Source organism: Stenella coeruleoalba (genome assembly GCF_951394435.1).
Source record: "Stenella coeruleoalba genome assembly, chromosome: 5".
Taxonomy (NCBI): domain Eukaryota; kingdom Metazoa; phylum Chordata; class Mammalia; order Artiodactyla; family Delphinidae; genus Stenella; species Stenella coeruleoalba.
This window is the reverse complement of record NC_137150.1, coordinates 28,998,990-29,013,298: the sequence shown is the minus strand read 5'-3', so window position 1 is coordinate 29,013,298 and position 14,309 is coordinate 28,998,990. Positions and strand designations below refer to the sequence as shown.

At 38.7% G+C, this 14,309-nt stretch overlaps 1 protein-coding gene across 1 annotated transcript; it reads right to left on the bottom strand.

Moving 5' to 3' along the window:
- Nucleotides 1-296: 296 nt before the first annotated feature.
- DBR1 (debranching RNA lariats 1) lies at nt 297-11,940 on the bottom strand. The gene is made up of 8 exons (XM_079921669.1): nt 11,620-11,940; nt 10,871-10,995; nt 8,967-9,047; nt 6,719-6,804; nt 4,975-5,199; nt 2,042-2,122; nt 1,644-1,789; nt 297-1,160 (listed from the first exon to the last, which is right to left on the bottom strand). Exons 1-8 carry the CDS (start codon nt 11,814-11,816, stop codon nt 467-469), a joined length of 1,635 nt encoding a protein of 544 aa, XP_079777795.1. The 5' UTR covers nt 11,817-11,940; the 3' UTR covers nt 297-466.
- Nucleotides 11,941-14,309: the final 2,369 nt, after the last annotated feature.

The window sequence follows — 14,309 nt, the reverse complement described above, 5'->3', positions numbered from 1 at the left end:
GAGCTGACCAGAGAAAATATTTATAATAAATGAAAAGGGAGCATATATAAGTATATATACAATAATGAATTAACTGTAAAACAAAATATGCCATATTTTATACACCAAAATATTTACAGTGATAGTAACTCTATGAAGGTAAAAACCCCTGTCTTACTCATCTTTGTAGTGCCATCTTATGGAAGAGTGCCTGGTACAAAGTAGGTGTTCAGTAAGTGCTTGCTGAAAAAACTGAAAGTGAATAATATATGTTCTCAGAAAAAGGGGTACTCAATCAAGTAAATATATGAAAGTTTAATTTTTTTTTATCTGAAACATACAAAGGCCTAAAGATAAAGTCGATACCTAACTAAAATTTATGTAACTTCATTATTACAAAGTTAAGTCTTGAGTCAAAGATCCAGCTCTAAAAATATAGTCTCAAAAATCACATATCTACATATAACACTAAAACAAGTAAATTGTCTTAGGCTGTATCATCATTATCCACTGCAGCATAGATGGCTTGATTCCTCCTCTTGATTTTCTTTCTTTGTTCAGGTTCATGTTCATCACTCAGCCTCTTCAACGGCACATTGGTTAAGTCCTTTCCATCCCCCAACTCCACAGGGTCACCGCGATTCCCCTCCTTGCCAACTGGGGAACCGGATGTATCATCAGAAGATACAGTCATGGAACCTGGCAAGATCCTGATGTCAGAGAAGCTTGCAGAAAAGTCAGAAGCTTGATCAGAAGATGGTTCTACAGATGGTGTATTCATGTCACTGTGTGCGCTTACAATACTATCATCATATTCCTCTTCTTCATCTAACATTATTTCGTCTGGATTAATAGAGGACAGGGCAGATGTGTCTGTGTTATACTCACTAGGGTCTTCTCCAGAGTCATTACTCTGCACGTCATCCTGCTCTTCATAGTCACCACACAAGTGCTGTTCTTCCTTGGCCTTCTGAAGCCTGATGTTAATGTCAGTGATGCCAAGTTGGGCACAAAATTCAGTAGTCTGAGGATTGATCCTATGAACCAACTGCATTTGTGTCTGTGGCTTGCTAGGGTCATAACAAGCAGCCGTTACACTAAAGTTACATGGAACTTTGAGGTCATGATTCAATTTTTCCAATACTTCGTTCATAGCTTCTTTTGTTGCACTGTAATCCCACCTAGAAAAGTCCAAAACAATAGCTTTTTATATTTTATCAGCCTTGGACAACACATGATGAGCTCCAACTATGGACGGCAGGTGCATTCAAAAATAAACCACATTTCAGAATTCCACTTCATAAAATTATAGTTAACTTAGCAAAGGACCATTTTGAGATTAAAACAATTCTTAGAAAAAGCTGTCCTTCACTCACTCCCTAAAACAAGTACAAATTATTTTAATGTGTGAACCAAATCTCCACGGTCTTAAGGTTTCATGCGCTTATGCGCTTATAGTTTGCTGCACTTATACACTTCTTTGGGTTGGCGCTCAGCAGTCTATTTTCTTGGATCTCTCGGACGGAAAACTTGCAATTTTCATACCAGTCAATAAACTCTGAATTGTAGCAATAACTCCCTTGATTTAAAAAAATTAGAAGGTGGAGGGGACAGAAACTGTGCATACAATGGAGAGGGAAAATCCTAAAGAAGGTCAGACTCACCTCGTATGCAGGCCATTATTTTCAGGCATATTCCATAGGCGCTCAGTCACATTCATAAGATCATTAGTAGCCCTGAGAATGGCGAGCCATTCAGTATCATACTCCAAGTAATCAGGAGCACTGGGGTCGTGTTCTATTTCTATTACCTACAAGAAGAAATTGGTGATTTTAAGAAGTACATGTCTATTTTTAATATTCTAAGAATGTCAATATAACAGTAAAGTTTGAAAGGAATTTAATTTAGTAGCTTACAAACATGAATGTAACTTAAACATTCCCAAAGAAATCTCAGAACACATAGATTACAAACAGCACCGATAATTTCTGCAAGGAGACAATTTTTTTTAATCACTGGAAGAGTAAAACTATATTGCAAAGTTATTTCATTTTCTTTTTACCTGAAGAAAGTCTCTGTGTGGTAAGCATTTGTCCAGGGCTAGAAATCTGGTTGCTTTGGCTGACTGTCCTTTATCCTTGGCCTAGACAATAGGAACCATGATTTAAGAAAGAACGTTAAAACATCACAAGCAATTCAGACATTGAAAAGGATGGAAATAATCTTCACTACCCAATCCCCTAAGTTGTGTGTCAAAGGAACAATGGTTACTTTTCCAAAACAAGTTAGCTCTATACCCCCTTGTGCAATGACAAGCAAGGCACTTACACTCTCTGGGCCTGGGCTTCAATTTCCTTACAATAGTCAAAGCAGAAAGAAATGGTGGTAATGATAATGTTAAATCAAAGCAAATAACACACATAAACCAAAGCATATAACACAAAGGTTAAAGATCAGACAACGGAAGAGCTTAAAAGTAAATTGGCAGAGCTAAAACTATACAACTCGTAGAAGAATTCATAGGAGAAAATCTTTGTAACCCTGGGTTAGGCAAAGATTCTTAGATACAACACCAAAGTAGATATATATATATATATATAGATATAGATATAGATATAGATATAGATATATATATATATATATACACATACATACTCCATAGGATGAAACACTATTCACCAATAAAAATGAAAGAAACGCTGACACATGCGACAACAAGAATGAGCCTCAAAAGCAAGTAAAGGAAAGAAACCAGTTACCAAAGACTATGTATTTTGTGATTCCACTTATATAAAATGTTCAGAAAAGGCAAATCCATAGAGACAAGACAGATTAGTGGTTGCCTGGGGCTGAATGTTGACAGAACAAAGACTGACAGCAAAGAGGCACAAAGGATCTTTTGGGGTGATGGCAATGTTCTAGAACGGGATAATATGATGTTTGCACAACTCTGGAAATTTACTAAAAATCACTGAATTCTACACTTAAAGCAGGTGAATTTTTTGATATGGAAATTATACTCCAATAAAGTTCGTTTTTAAAAAGTGAACCAGCAGAAAGAAACATGGGAGGATCACAAACATGAAGGTCACACTGGAAGAAGTAAAAAGTGACTCACTAAAAACAGCAAGGCAGGGCTTCCCTGGTGGCGCAGTGATTGAGAGTCCGCCTGCCGATGCAGGGGACGCGGGTTCGTGCCCCGGTCCGGGAAGATCCCACATGGCGCGGAGCGGCTGGGCCCGTGAGCCATGGCCACTGAGCCTGCGCGTCCGGAGCCTGTGCTCCGCAATGGGAGAGGCCACAGCAGTGAGAGGCCCGCGTACCGCAAAAAAAACAAAACAAAACAAACAAAAAAAAAAAACAGCAAGGCACATGGAGAAAGAAAGACAAGGAAGCAAGTGATGGGACACCCTGCTGAGGACCAGGTTTCAATTCAGTGGTGGGGAGGGACTGAGAGGTGGGATGCACAGAGATCATGGGCAGATCCTGGCAGCAGGGCAGTTCTGAGGAAAGATGACCTTTGGTGTTAGTAAAAGGGCTCAGACAGAATACCGGTGAAGTCAGAGGCAGGTGAGGAGCAACAGAAAGGGATCAAACATATTAATTCAGAGACACAAGTCCCCACGGTTGACAACAGAAGACAGAATCAGGGAAAAGTAGCAAATTAGGTGCTTCAGTAGCAATCCAAGAGCATCATGAGCCCCAAGAGACAGAGGAGAGTAACACAGATGTGGGAAAGGTGACTGACAGAAACAGAAGACTTGGACGTGAGAAGAGGATAATCACGCTGGCAACAGCCCAAAGGAAAATGCAAGAGTAACCTCGCCTTCTTCTCCCAGTGAAGCTGGGGAGTAAGAATAAGCCCACAACAGAGAGGGCCCACAGGAATGTTTTCAGACAGAATCTTCCGGACCGTGTGCGAAGAGCATCACCGAAGTGTACCTCTACCGCAGAAAAGGGTTTGGTCAGGTAAGTTCAGGAAGCGCTGCACAACCCCTCCGCCATCTCAGAGAAAGGTAATACCCATTAGCACACTGGACTCTCAGAAATTCTACACAAGCCTCTGGGAAGAAATCCCGAACTTTGTTAACCCAGCATTTTCTAAACGTATTTCCTATGGGATACTTTATGGGAAAGTCAGAATTCAACCAGAATCAGAGGTGAAAGGAAGAACTGCATAGTTCCATTAAAGCCTAACTCTAAGTAGGTATTTATTTTCTACTTTGCATCAAGCACCATCCCCATGCAATTACCAAAGGAAAACTCTGGGAGTCATTCTAGATTCACTCCTCCCTCTGTCACTAAATCCTGATGATTCTGCTTCCAAAATCTCTCTGGAACCTGCTTCATTCTCTGTGTTCCCTCTTTGCCTTAGGTTAGAACCTCATCTTTTGCCTCCTCTGCCTCCCATTTAACATTACTCCAATCCACACACAAAACTGCTGCCAATCTAATCCTTCTGAAATGAAACTCTGACTTCATGACCCCCAACCTTCCCCATTACCTCCTGGTTAAAACCCAAACTCCAGAGCATATCCCAGAAGGCAGCTATGATCTCGCTCCAGCTTCATCTCTCCCTGTGCCTCAGCCCCAGGGACCAGCTGCACTTCCCCAAAGGCACCACGCTCTCAGACCTTCCAGCCTGTGCACACATCGGTCCCTGGGCCTAGATTACCCTGATAATCTGCTTCTTCCTGGCACCACCAACTCCTTTAGAAAACCTTCTCTATCCCTTCATCTCTCTGTCCACATCCCCTCTCACCATGGCCTGGCTTAGGTGTTCCCACAGTATCCTAAGCACTTTTTGTCACAAACTTATTACACTATTTTATAATTGCTTGCTTGTCCCTTCTCCCCACTGGATACTGAGTTATTCACAAAAGGAAAGTCACCTTTGATCTCTTTCTCTAACTTTCCAACTATGCCCATAGGGCCTATCCCGTAGATGTTCAATAACTGCTTGTTAACTCAAAGAATAAGCATTTTGTTTTCTACCTGATGCTGCATCAAGGCTGCAAACTTCACATGCAGGTGTGCAGAAAACCAGTAAGTAGGTTTTAAGTGCTCTAAAAGTTCTGAGGCAGCGGGACTTCCCAATGTGTTATTTTCCACTTCTTGTCGGAAAAAAGATTTAGTCTTAAGAAGTTGCTTCTTATTTCCATAATGATATATACTTCTCGGCCAATCATGAGATAAGAATATGTCCATAGGCTGCTTCAGCTTTAACAGACAAAGAAAAGAAAGAAAGCTCTTAGAAACAGATTAACCAAAAGCAATCCCCTCCCTTCTCTCCACCGCCACACAACCATTTACCCACGGAGATCTGTAGATTTCTGTGTAATTCATTCTAAGAACACTTTATTTAAGGAAGTCACAGAAATACTGAGCTACTCACTCATCGAGGCAAAGAGAAACACCTTTCTCTCTGCCTGACAAATCAGCTTTATTTTCCGTGGCGAGGCAGTTCAATAGAGACACACTTTGATTAGATTGCCAATCAGCTAAGGTCTTTAGCACTGGGTTTCCAAAATCTACAACATGCACTGTTCTTTTCCCTTTTAGTAAAGAAACTACTGTTTTAAGATCAATGTCCAGATTTCATGAGACTTGTACTGTAAATGATACAGTAAACCTAACCTACAGTAAACCTTTTTTTTTTTTTCTGATGGACTCACATAGTAAACACCAAAAAAACCTCTCTGTTTACTACAAAAATTATATTAGAGGTATTTAAGGTAGCTGGTGTCTTCTTGCGGAGAACACAAAATATACTCCATACTGTCAAGTAATCCAAAGCAAATACTTGGACAACTAAATTAAAATAATTTAAGTAAGTGTTCAAGAAAATACAAAAGGTAAGATAGACATGATTAACCACTGAAAAGCTGGTATGGGCAATAAGTGCTACAAAAATTCAGAGAAGGGTGAGGACTTTAAACTAGAACACTGGTTGGGAAGTGAAATCTAAGCTGGGTCTCCAAGGACCAGTAGGATTTAGATGAGTAAAAGTAAAAAGTAAAAGGTAAGTAACTGTTATGAATGGGGCATACCTGTAAACATCTTTATGTTCCAGTCGAGGCTGTATTTATGATGGGAAGGGCCTGAGTTCAGTCTGGCAGGCTCTACCAGCCTGGGGGCTCTGGCAGGCTCTTAACTGTGTGGGAAGTCCGGGCAGGTTACTTTATCTATCTGAGCCTTTGGCCTCTCTCCCTTAGTGTGACAAAGTTGGACACGCTGCATGACAGAATTTGAGTGACAGTTATATGAACTATCACGGATGAAAGCTGCTTAGCCCGGTGTCAGACATTTAATGGGTTCACAAACAAAAACCTAGTTTCATTTACTCTCCAGTTGAGCCAGTGTTTCGGTTATCACCTTCACAATTTTCCCATATCATCTTCACTATTATTTTCTATTTAATATCATTATTTAAAATAAAATATTTAACACTTTCTTTCAAGTATCACTTTATTCCAATATATATTCTTCAGCCTTACCCTAAGGAATAGTAGCTGAAGTCATGGATCAAATATTTTATTTTATTATTAATCACTAAAATAAATGTATAGCCATTAAAATCTAAAAAATGTTCATCTGTGAACCTCCTAAAAACAACTCAAGATCCAAATTGTGGAAATACAGAATTGAGCTCTTCTTGGAAGTAGCAGGTCAAAATACATTCTGGTAGAGAATTAGTTTACCATTTTTTCAAGTCTGCCGTAATGTACTTTTTACATACCTGTTTTAATTTGTAGACTTCAATATTTCTCACATGATAGATGCTCCTTATTGTAGCTGCATTATAGGGGGGGCACTCAAAATGACCTTAAATTGAAGAAGAGAAATAAGCTATTATCAACTCCCTTAAATACTGCAAGTATAAATACATACGTACACTTCTCCAAAACTGATGCTTGTGATCAATGCTTTTGGTTCTTGAAAATTTTATTAAAAAAACACTCAAAGTGCTGGTATTTTCTAATAACTGATCACCAACTATAAATCTAAATAAGTGGGAGGCTTATGATTTTTAAATTAAATTATATTTAATTTTGGAATACATTGTTTAGTCACATAGTTTAAGATTTAAAAGATACCATCAGAAAGGCATAGGGTAAGGGGGAGCGGGGGTGAGGGAAGGATGGATTGGGAGTTTGGGGTTAGCGGATGCAAATTATTACATACAGAATGGATAAACAACAAGGTCCTGCTGTATGGCACAGAGAATTATATTCAATATCCTGTGATAAACCATAATAGAGAAGAATATGAAAAAGAATGCATATATATGTGTAACTGAATCACTTTGCTGTACAGCAGAAATTAACACAATATTGTAAATCAACTATACTTCAATAAAATAAAGAAAAAAAAGAAAGGCATAGGGTAAAAAGTATTCCTCCTGGAGGGTAGACCCTACTGGGTACCTAGGGCTGGCATGGGAGCAGGGATTAAGTTTGGCACAAAACTTTTAGGCATGATAGAGATGTTCTAAATCCAGATGGTGCTAAAGGCTGCATAACTCTACAATTTACTAAAATCACTGAATTGTGTACTTACAATGGTACATAAATTTTACGTCAGTCAAGCTGCTAAAACAAGCTGACAGGGTTCTCCTATTCCTTCCCCCATCTATCAGTAACCCTACCTACAGGGAACCAGTGTTAATCAGGTTTCAGTATTTTATTCCAGGGATGTCATCTATGCATATAATATACATATTTCTTTATCCTCCCTTTTCTTTCTATACAAGTGGCAGTATAATTTATACACGTTCTGTGCCTTGTTTTTTTCACTTTATTTTGGAGTTCTTTTCATATTAGTCACACATAGAGCTGTTTCTTTTTTCCTTCTTTTTGACTTCATAGCATTGCACTGTATAGTTATATCATGACACATTTAACTAGTTCCTATCTTTTGCTATTACAAACAAGGCTGAAATACATTTGTTTATATCATTTTGCACTTGTGGAATATATCTGTAGATAAATTCCTGGAAGTAGAACTCCTGAGTAAGAATACTTCTATAATTTCCACAGATGTTACTAATTTTCCTCCAAAGAGTGGTTCCAATTTGTGCCCACACCTGCCATGTAGAAGATGGCCTATTTTTGCAGACCCATCACAATAGTTCAGAATCATGGGGAACAGGGCTGCTAAGGAACAGACTTGTGATTTAACAGTTACACTGAGGATGTAAGTTTTAGCTGTCAACTTAATTCATGAAATTTTAAAATCAATGTGGATCCAAGCTATTCCTTTAACTTTAAAATCAAGATATAATTCATTCAGATACAGTGTGGTATATTTATACAATGGAATACTATTCACAAATTTAAATGACAGAGTTACATGTATCAACATGGATTTAAAAAACATATTAAACAAAGAAGCAAGTTGCAGAAAGATACATGTAAAATGATACACTTATATGAAGTTTAAAACATGCTATATAATACACTGTTTAAAGCTGTTACTGATATGGTAATGATATAGAATAATCAAGTGAATGATAAACACCAAATTCAGAATAGTGACTGCCTGGTGAGGTAAGGGAGGAATAAAAGGAGGGAGATGGGACTGAGGACAGATAAACAATGAACTTCGATTGTATCTGTACTCTTTTATTTCTTAAAAATCAAAACTAAAAGTGGCAAAATACCAAATAAAACTAGATGGTGTATACACAGAAAATACGTTCTAGTGTTCTCTATTTTTTCATATTTATAAAATATTTTATAATATAAATTTAAGAATAAATTAATCAGTTCATAGGAGAAATCCAATGAAAAAGTCAAACTGTATATTATGCTTAAGTTACTATGGGGCATGGAAGTTCTAAGTTTAAAAACAATTCTCAGAATAACAATACTCACTTTGCTGTATACCTGAAATTAACACCACATTGTAAATCAACTGTACTCCAATTAAAAAAAGAAAAAAAGAATGTAATAAAATGTAAAAAAAAAAAAAAAGCATAACAATACCTTTTCGATAGTCATGAGATTTAAAGATACCAGAGATTCCACCAATCCTTACACCTCGGTATTTTACTACACCTGCCAAGCCTGAAAAATTACATAGTTAAATAAAATTACTGTAGGCAAAAGCAATCATTTTTTTAAAGCAATCTTTACTAACTGAATGAACAGTTTAGAGGCCTAGAATATCATGCAGTCTTAAAATTATTTGAAAATTAAGTGTCATGATGAGGTTACTCTTTTACATAGAAAATATGCCAACAATATATAACATAGAGTAGGGAGACAGACTACGGAGGCAAGAGACTGAGCAGAAAAGAAGGAACAAATGAGACAGGGAGTGTGAAGAGGGAAACAGACATACATAAATTTGGTACCTAAAGGAATGTGGGGATGGGGCGGGGGAAATAGGGGAAAATGTCCTATGATGGATTTATATGTTATATATAAGGTATATATAACATATACCTTTGACTTACAGAATATAGAAACCTGCAGTTTCTCTATTTCATTTGATTGATCATCTTCAGACAATTTCACCTTCTCACAATACTACAGTTGTCAAAAGTTGATCCATCAGTAATGACATAGAGAAATTAAATTTCTGAAGTTATAATGTCATCACTAGAAACACCTATAAACATCTAAATAAAGAGATGAAAGGACTGTATAGTTTAAAAGGACTAAAACTGAACCTGAACCTAATCAGGTCTATAAATCTAAATGCAGATTATAAGCAACACAGAGGATAAAAGGAACACGTTAAACAACCCAAGGAAATCCAATCAGCTAAACCCAGAATGTGGGAAATTCTGCCAGATAAATTTCCCATATTCTTCAACAAATAAACAGCATGGGGGTTTGGGGGAGAAGAGAGTGCGAAAAGAGACAGTTATAGTCGAAGAGACTTCAGAATCATGACAATCAAATGAAAGTGTGGACCTTGTTTGGATCCTATTTGAACAAGTCAACTGTAAAACAGACATCTTTGTGATAATCAGGGAAATCTGAACATGAACTAGGCAACAGATAATGATAGGTAATAGGTATAATCATGGTACTGTAGTTGTGGTATTTTTTTAAATCCTCATCACTTAAAAACACATGCTAAAGTATTTACAGGTGAAATAATCCGATATCTGAGGTTTGCTTTAAAATACTCCAGTTGGGACTTCCCTGGCGGTCCAGTGGTTAAGAATCCACCTTCCAATGCAGGGGACATGGGATTGAGCCCTGGTCAGGGAACTAAGATCCCACATGCCCCTAAGCCCCTAGAGCCCTCATGCCGCAACTACTGAGCCAGCACACTCTGGAGTTCCAGAGCGCCCAGGCACCACAACTAGAGAGAAGCCTGCCCACCACGAGGAAGATCCCGCGCTGCAAGGAAGATCCCACATGCGACAACTAAAGACCTAACACAGCCAAATAAATAAATAAAATATTAAAAAATAAATAGATAAAATACTCCTGTCACCTCCTCCCACAAACGAGTTTAGGCAGGGAGTGGGTTGAAAGAAGGATGGCAGAACAATAATTGTTGTTAAAGCTGTTTAATAGGTACAGAGATTCATTATACTATTCTCTACTTTTGTGTATGTTTAAATATTTCCATTATAAAAAGTTCATTTTTTTAAATTTAATAAGAAGAGTAAGAAAAAAATTAAGGGATTGCAAATCGTACAGAAACTCTTTGCAGTTATATTAAGTATTGCTTAAAGCACTAGATGATGCATGGACATATTTTCATGATTACCTACTTAAATGAATTATTTTAATTAAATTTTCATGATTATTTAAATCAAGAGACATTCCCAAAACACCATACATTTCAAGATGCTGATCAACTGATAAACAAATCCTGACAGGCTCTTCCATGCCATCAGACCAAGAAATTACCCACGAACACATACCTAAATAATAAATGTTTGGTGCTACCCAGCCACCATAGGGTAACTCTTGCAAATGATTTGAGGCTTCATGGTTACCCCCGATGAAAATTGTGAGAACTGGGGCCTTTTTCTCTCCAGAGTAATACCTAGAACATAAGGGTAAAGTTGTCAATTGGCATAGCAGAAATGAGACATAGAGAAAAGCAATTGGGCATGCCTGTACTACTAAGCATAGCAGAAAAGCAAAATAAGGTCCGAAGTAAAAAAACTTGAGCTCATCATAAAAAGTTAAGCCCTTTCTAAACGAATTGTCCATCCTTGTCCTTAAGAATGATTAAGGGCCGCCACCTTGGGTTCAAGCCAACGTATATTCAATGAGGTCAAAAACTTTTGTCAGTTCACTGCAACAACCTTAGTTTCTAGAATGAGGACTAGCACATAGCAAGCGTCCAATAAAAACTCCTAGATCAATAAATGAAGTAGTCCCAGAGTCCGATTAAGTATAAACTAGATTAACCTGTCAGTTTCTTCCTTCAGATTTTCCCCTCAGGCTGCGATCCCTTCCGAAACAAAACAGATGAATGGAAAGAAGAAAAGTGACATTTACTAAGCGCCAGTTCCTAGACACACAGCGTAAACAAAGACGGGAACTAAGAGAGACAGCTGGTCAGTGGCAGACAGGATTCCAACTCAGCCCGGGTTCTCAGCCCCCACCGCTGGCTAGTCACACCTCGCACCGCGGGGGCCCGGGCCCAAGCCACGCCCCTCACCTGTAGAAGGTCTGCATGTGGCGGTACTTGGGCGGCACGGCCATGCAGCGCAGGTCGGCCTCGTTGCGCACAGCCTGGAAGTCGCCGCAGCATAGCAGAAGGTCTATCGGTCCCGGGCCGCGCCGCTCCGCCAGCGCCAGCGTCTCATAGATCTTGTCCAGCTCGCCGTGGCAGCAGCCGGCCACAGCCACCCGCATGCTGCCGGCCCGAGGCAGGGAGCGCTGCCCGCAACCCCCTAAACCAGAGCCAGCCCAGGCCGGACAACGAAGACCCGACTGATCGCTCAGATCCCGCCAACCTTAACTGAGACGCCGCCTCTTGCAATTGAGACTCCAGCAATATAATTCACTTCCGGTTTCCAAATCTCGCGAGAGAGAGGTCGGGAAGGGAATGACCAACACGGATTCCAGGGAGCTTTTAAATCGTCTCGTACTTTGCCTGTTGTGGCAGGTGGTTCTCGAAGTCCGAGCAGCCTGACAGGTGCTAAAAATCAAAACCAGAATAGTAAGACAAACAAACAAAAATTCCCGGAAATAGTGTAGTTTGATAAAATCAAACTTAGGATGAACTTCTCACGGCAAAGATAATTGCCTGAAAGTGATTAGAAACGATTACACAAACGATTTTTTAAGACACCCGAAATAAAAATAAATTTAAAATAAAACGCAAAAACTCACTGAGGATTTTGAAATTATCTCCTCGAAGAGTTTCTAAAATTATCAGTTATTTTTTTTAAAGGGGCCAGGGACTCTTCATTTCCCTACCAAATGGTTGTGTAACTAGACTGCAAGCTCAATGAAAGCAGATGAATATCTCGAAAACATCCAAGAGGGAAAATGACCAGACTGACAATTGAAGAATTTGTGGCCAAGGCAGAAACAAGCAAACAAATAAAACCCTTATGGCAAATTTAATCAAGAAAATAATCAAGATAATACGGAGAATAATAAAACCATCTCTGCTCATTAAAAAAAAAACTAGATAAACAATTTCTAGGAATAAAGACACCAAAGTTAATTCAAAATGAAGCAGAAGATGTAAACAAAACAGTGACAATAAGACACTGGGATATATACACTACCAAATGTAAAATAGACAGCCACGTAGCACAGGGAAATCAGCTCGGTGCTTTGTGACCACCTAGAGGGGTGGGATAGGGAGGGTGGGAGGGAGACGCAAGAGGGTGGAGATATGGGGATATATGTCTATGTATAGCTGATTCACTTTGTTATACAGCAGAAACTAACACACCATTGTAAAGCAATTATACTACTATACTAAGATGTTAAACAAAAAAAAAGACTGGGAAAGTCAAAGACATAAATCCATTGAAAGACATTTATGAGTGATTTATAGGTGATTTCTTTCAAATTTACAAGGAAGATACACTTTTCATGATATCTAAATCAATCAAGAGGGTAGAAAAAGATGGAAATCTAATATTTCCTATTAGTTTTTAATGTTTTATTTTCCCTTCTGTATTAAATTTTTTGAACTATATAAAGAACAGATAACTTTTTTTGACATTGTTAAATTTAACTTCTAAAAAAAAATTTAACTTCTTCCACTTGATTTTCAATCTTCAGGAATTATCTTTTTCTGGATCTTTTTTTCTCGATTGAAAAATTGTTAATTTTAATTAACTTAAAATGCCATGAACAAATCAAATCTTAAGTGCACATTTTGATTAATTTTTCCATATATAATCACCTATATCAAGATATAAAACATTTCTAGCATTCCAAAAGACTCCCTTGTGCTTCCTCCCAAGCCTATTCTCCCAAAAGAAAAACTCTAGTCTAACCTCTAGCACCGTAGATTAGCTCTACTTGTTTTTAAACTTCATAGAAATGTCAGTGTATATTATGTACTCTTTTGTGTCTGGCTTCTTTCACTTAATATCTGTGAGGTTCATCCATGAATCTATGTAACTGAGCAGGAGGACCCTATGGGGCCTTCGCAGGGCAGATGACCACCACCCCCACCCCCCGCAATGTCCTCCACCTGCCTCTTTGTAGAAAAACTAGCCACCTAGGCCTTCTCCAAGTTCCAAAGAATAAATTTAATTAGAGAAGTGAGAAAATGCAGAAGCAAAGGAAAACAATCAAGCAGGACAAAATAATAATAGTTTAGCCATTAAACAAAGTCAAGGACATTTAGTTCCTCCTCAAGGGCTATAGATAATAATCTGAGCCAGGGAATTCCCTGGCGGTCCGGGGGTTAAGGCTCTGCACTTCCAACACAGGGGGCACGGGTTTGATCCCTGAGCCATACCATATCCTTTGAGCTATTTTGCAGATACTGAAACTCCCACCAGGTGGAAGAAGTTAACTGTATGCTGATCACAAGCACAGAGACCCCAGACTGGTTGGAATCAGAAGGTTGATGATGTTGACTCCCAATTACCTCACCACCAACCAGTCAGAATGTCCACAAGCTGATCACGCACCCACAACCCCCTCCTTCACCCTGTCTTTAAAAACCTTTCCCTGAAAGCCATCAGGGAGTTCGGGTCTTTTGGGCACTAACTACCTGGAGTCCTGGCTTGGTGCCCTGCAATAAACACTGCACTTTCCTTCAACATACCCTGGTGTCAGTAGATTGGGCTTTACTGTGAGCAAGTAAGCAGGCTCAAGTTTGGTTCAGTAAGAACTATACTATAGATAGATACAGCCATAGTATACTATTTC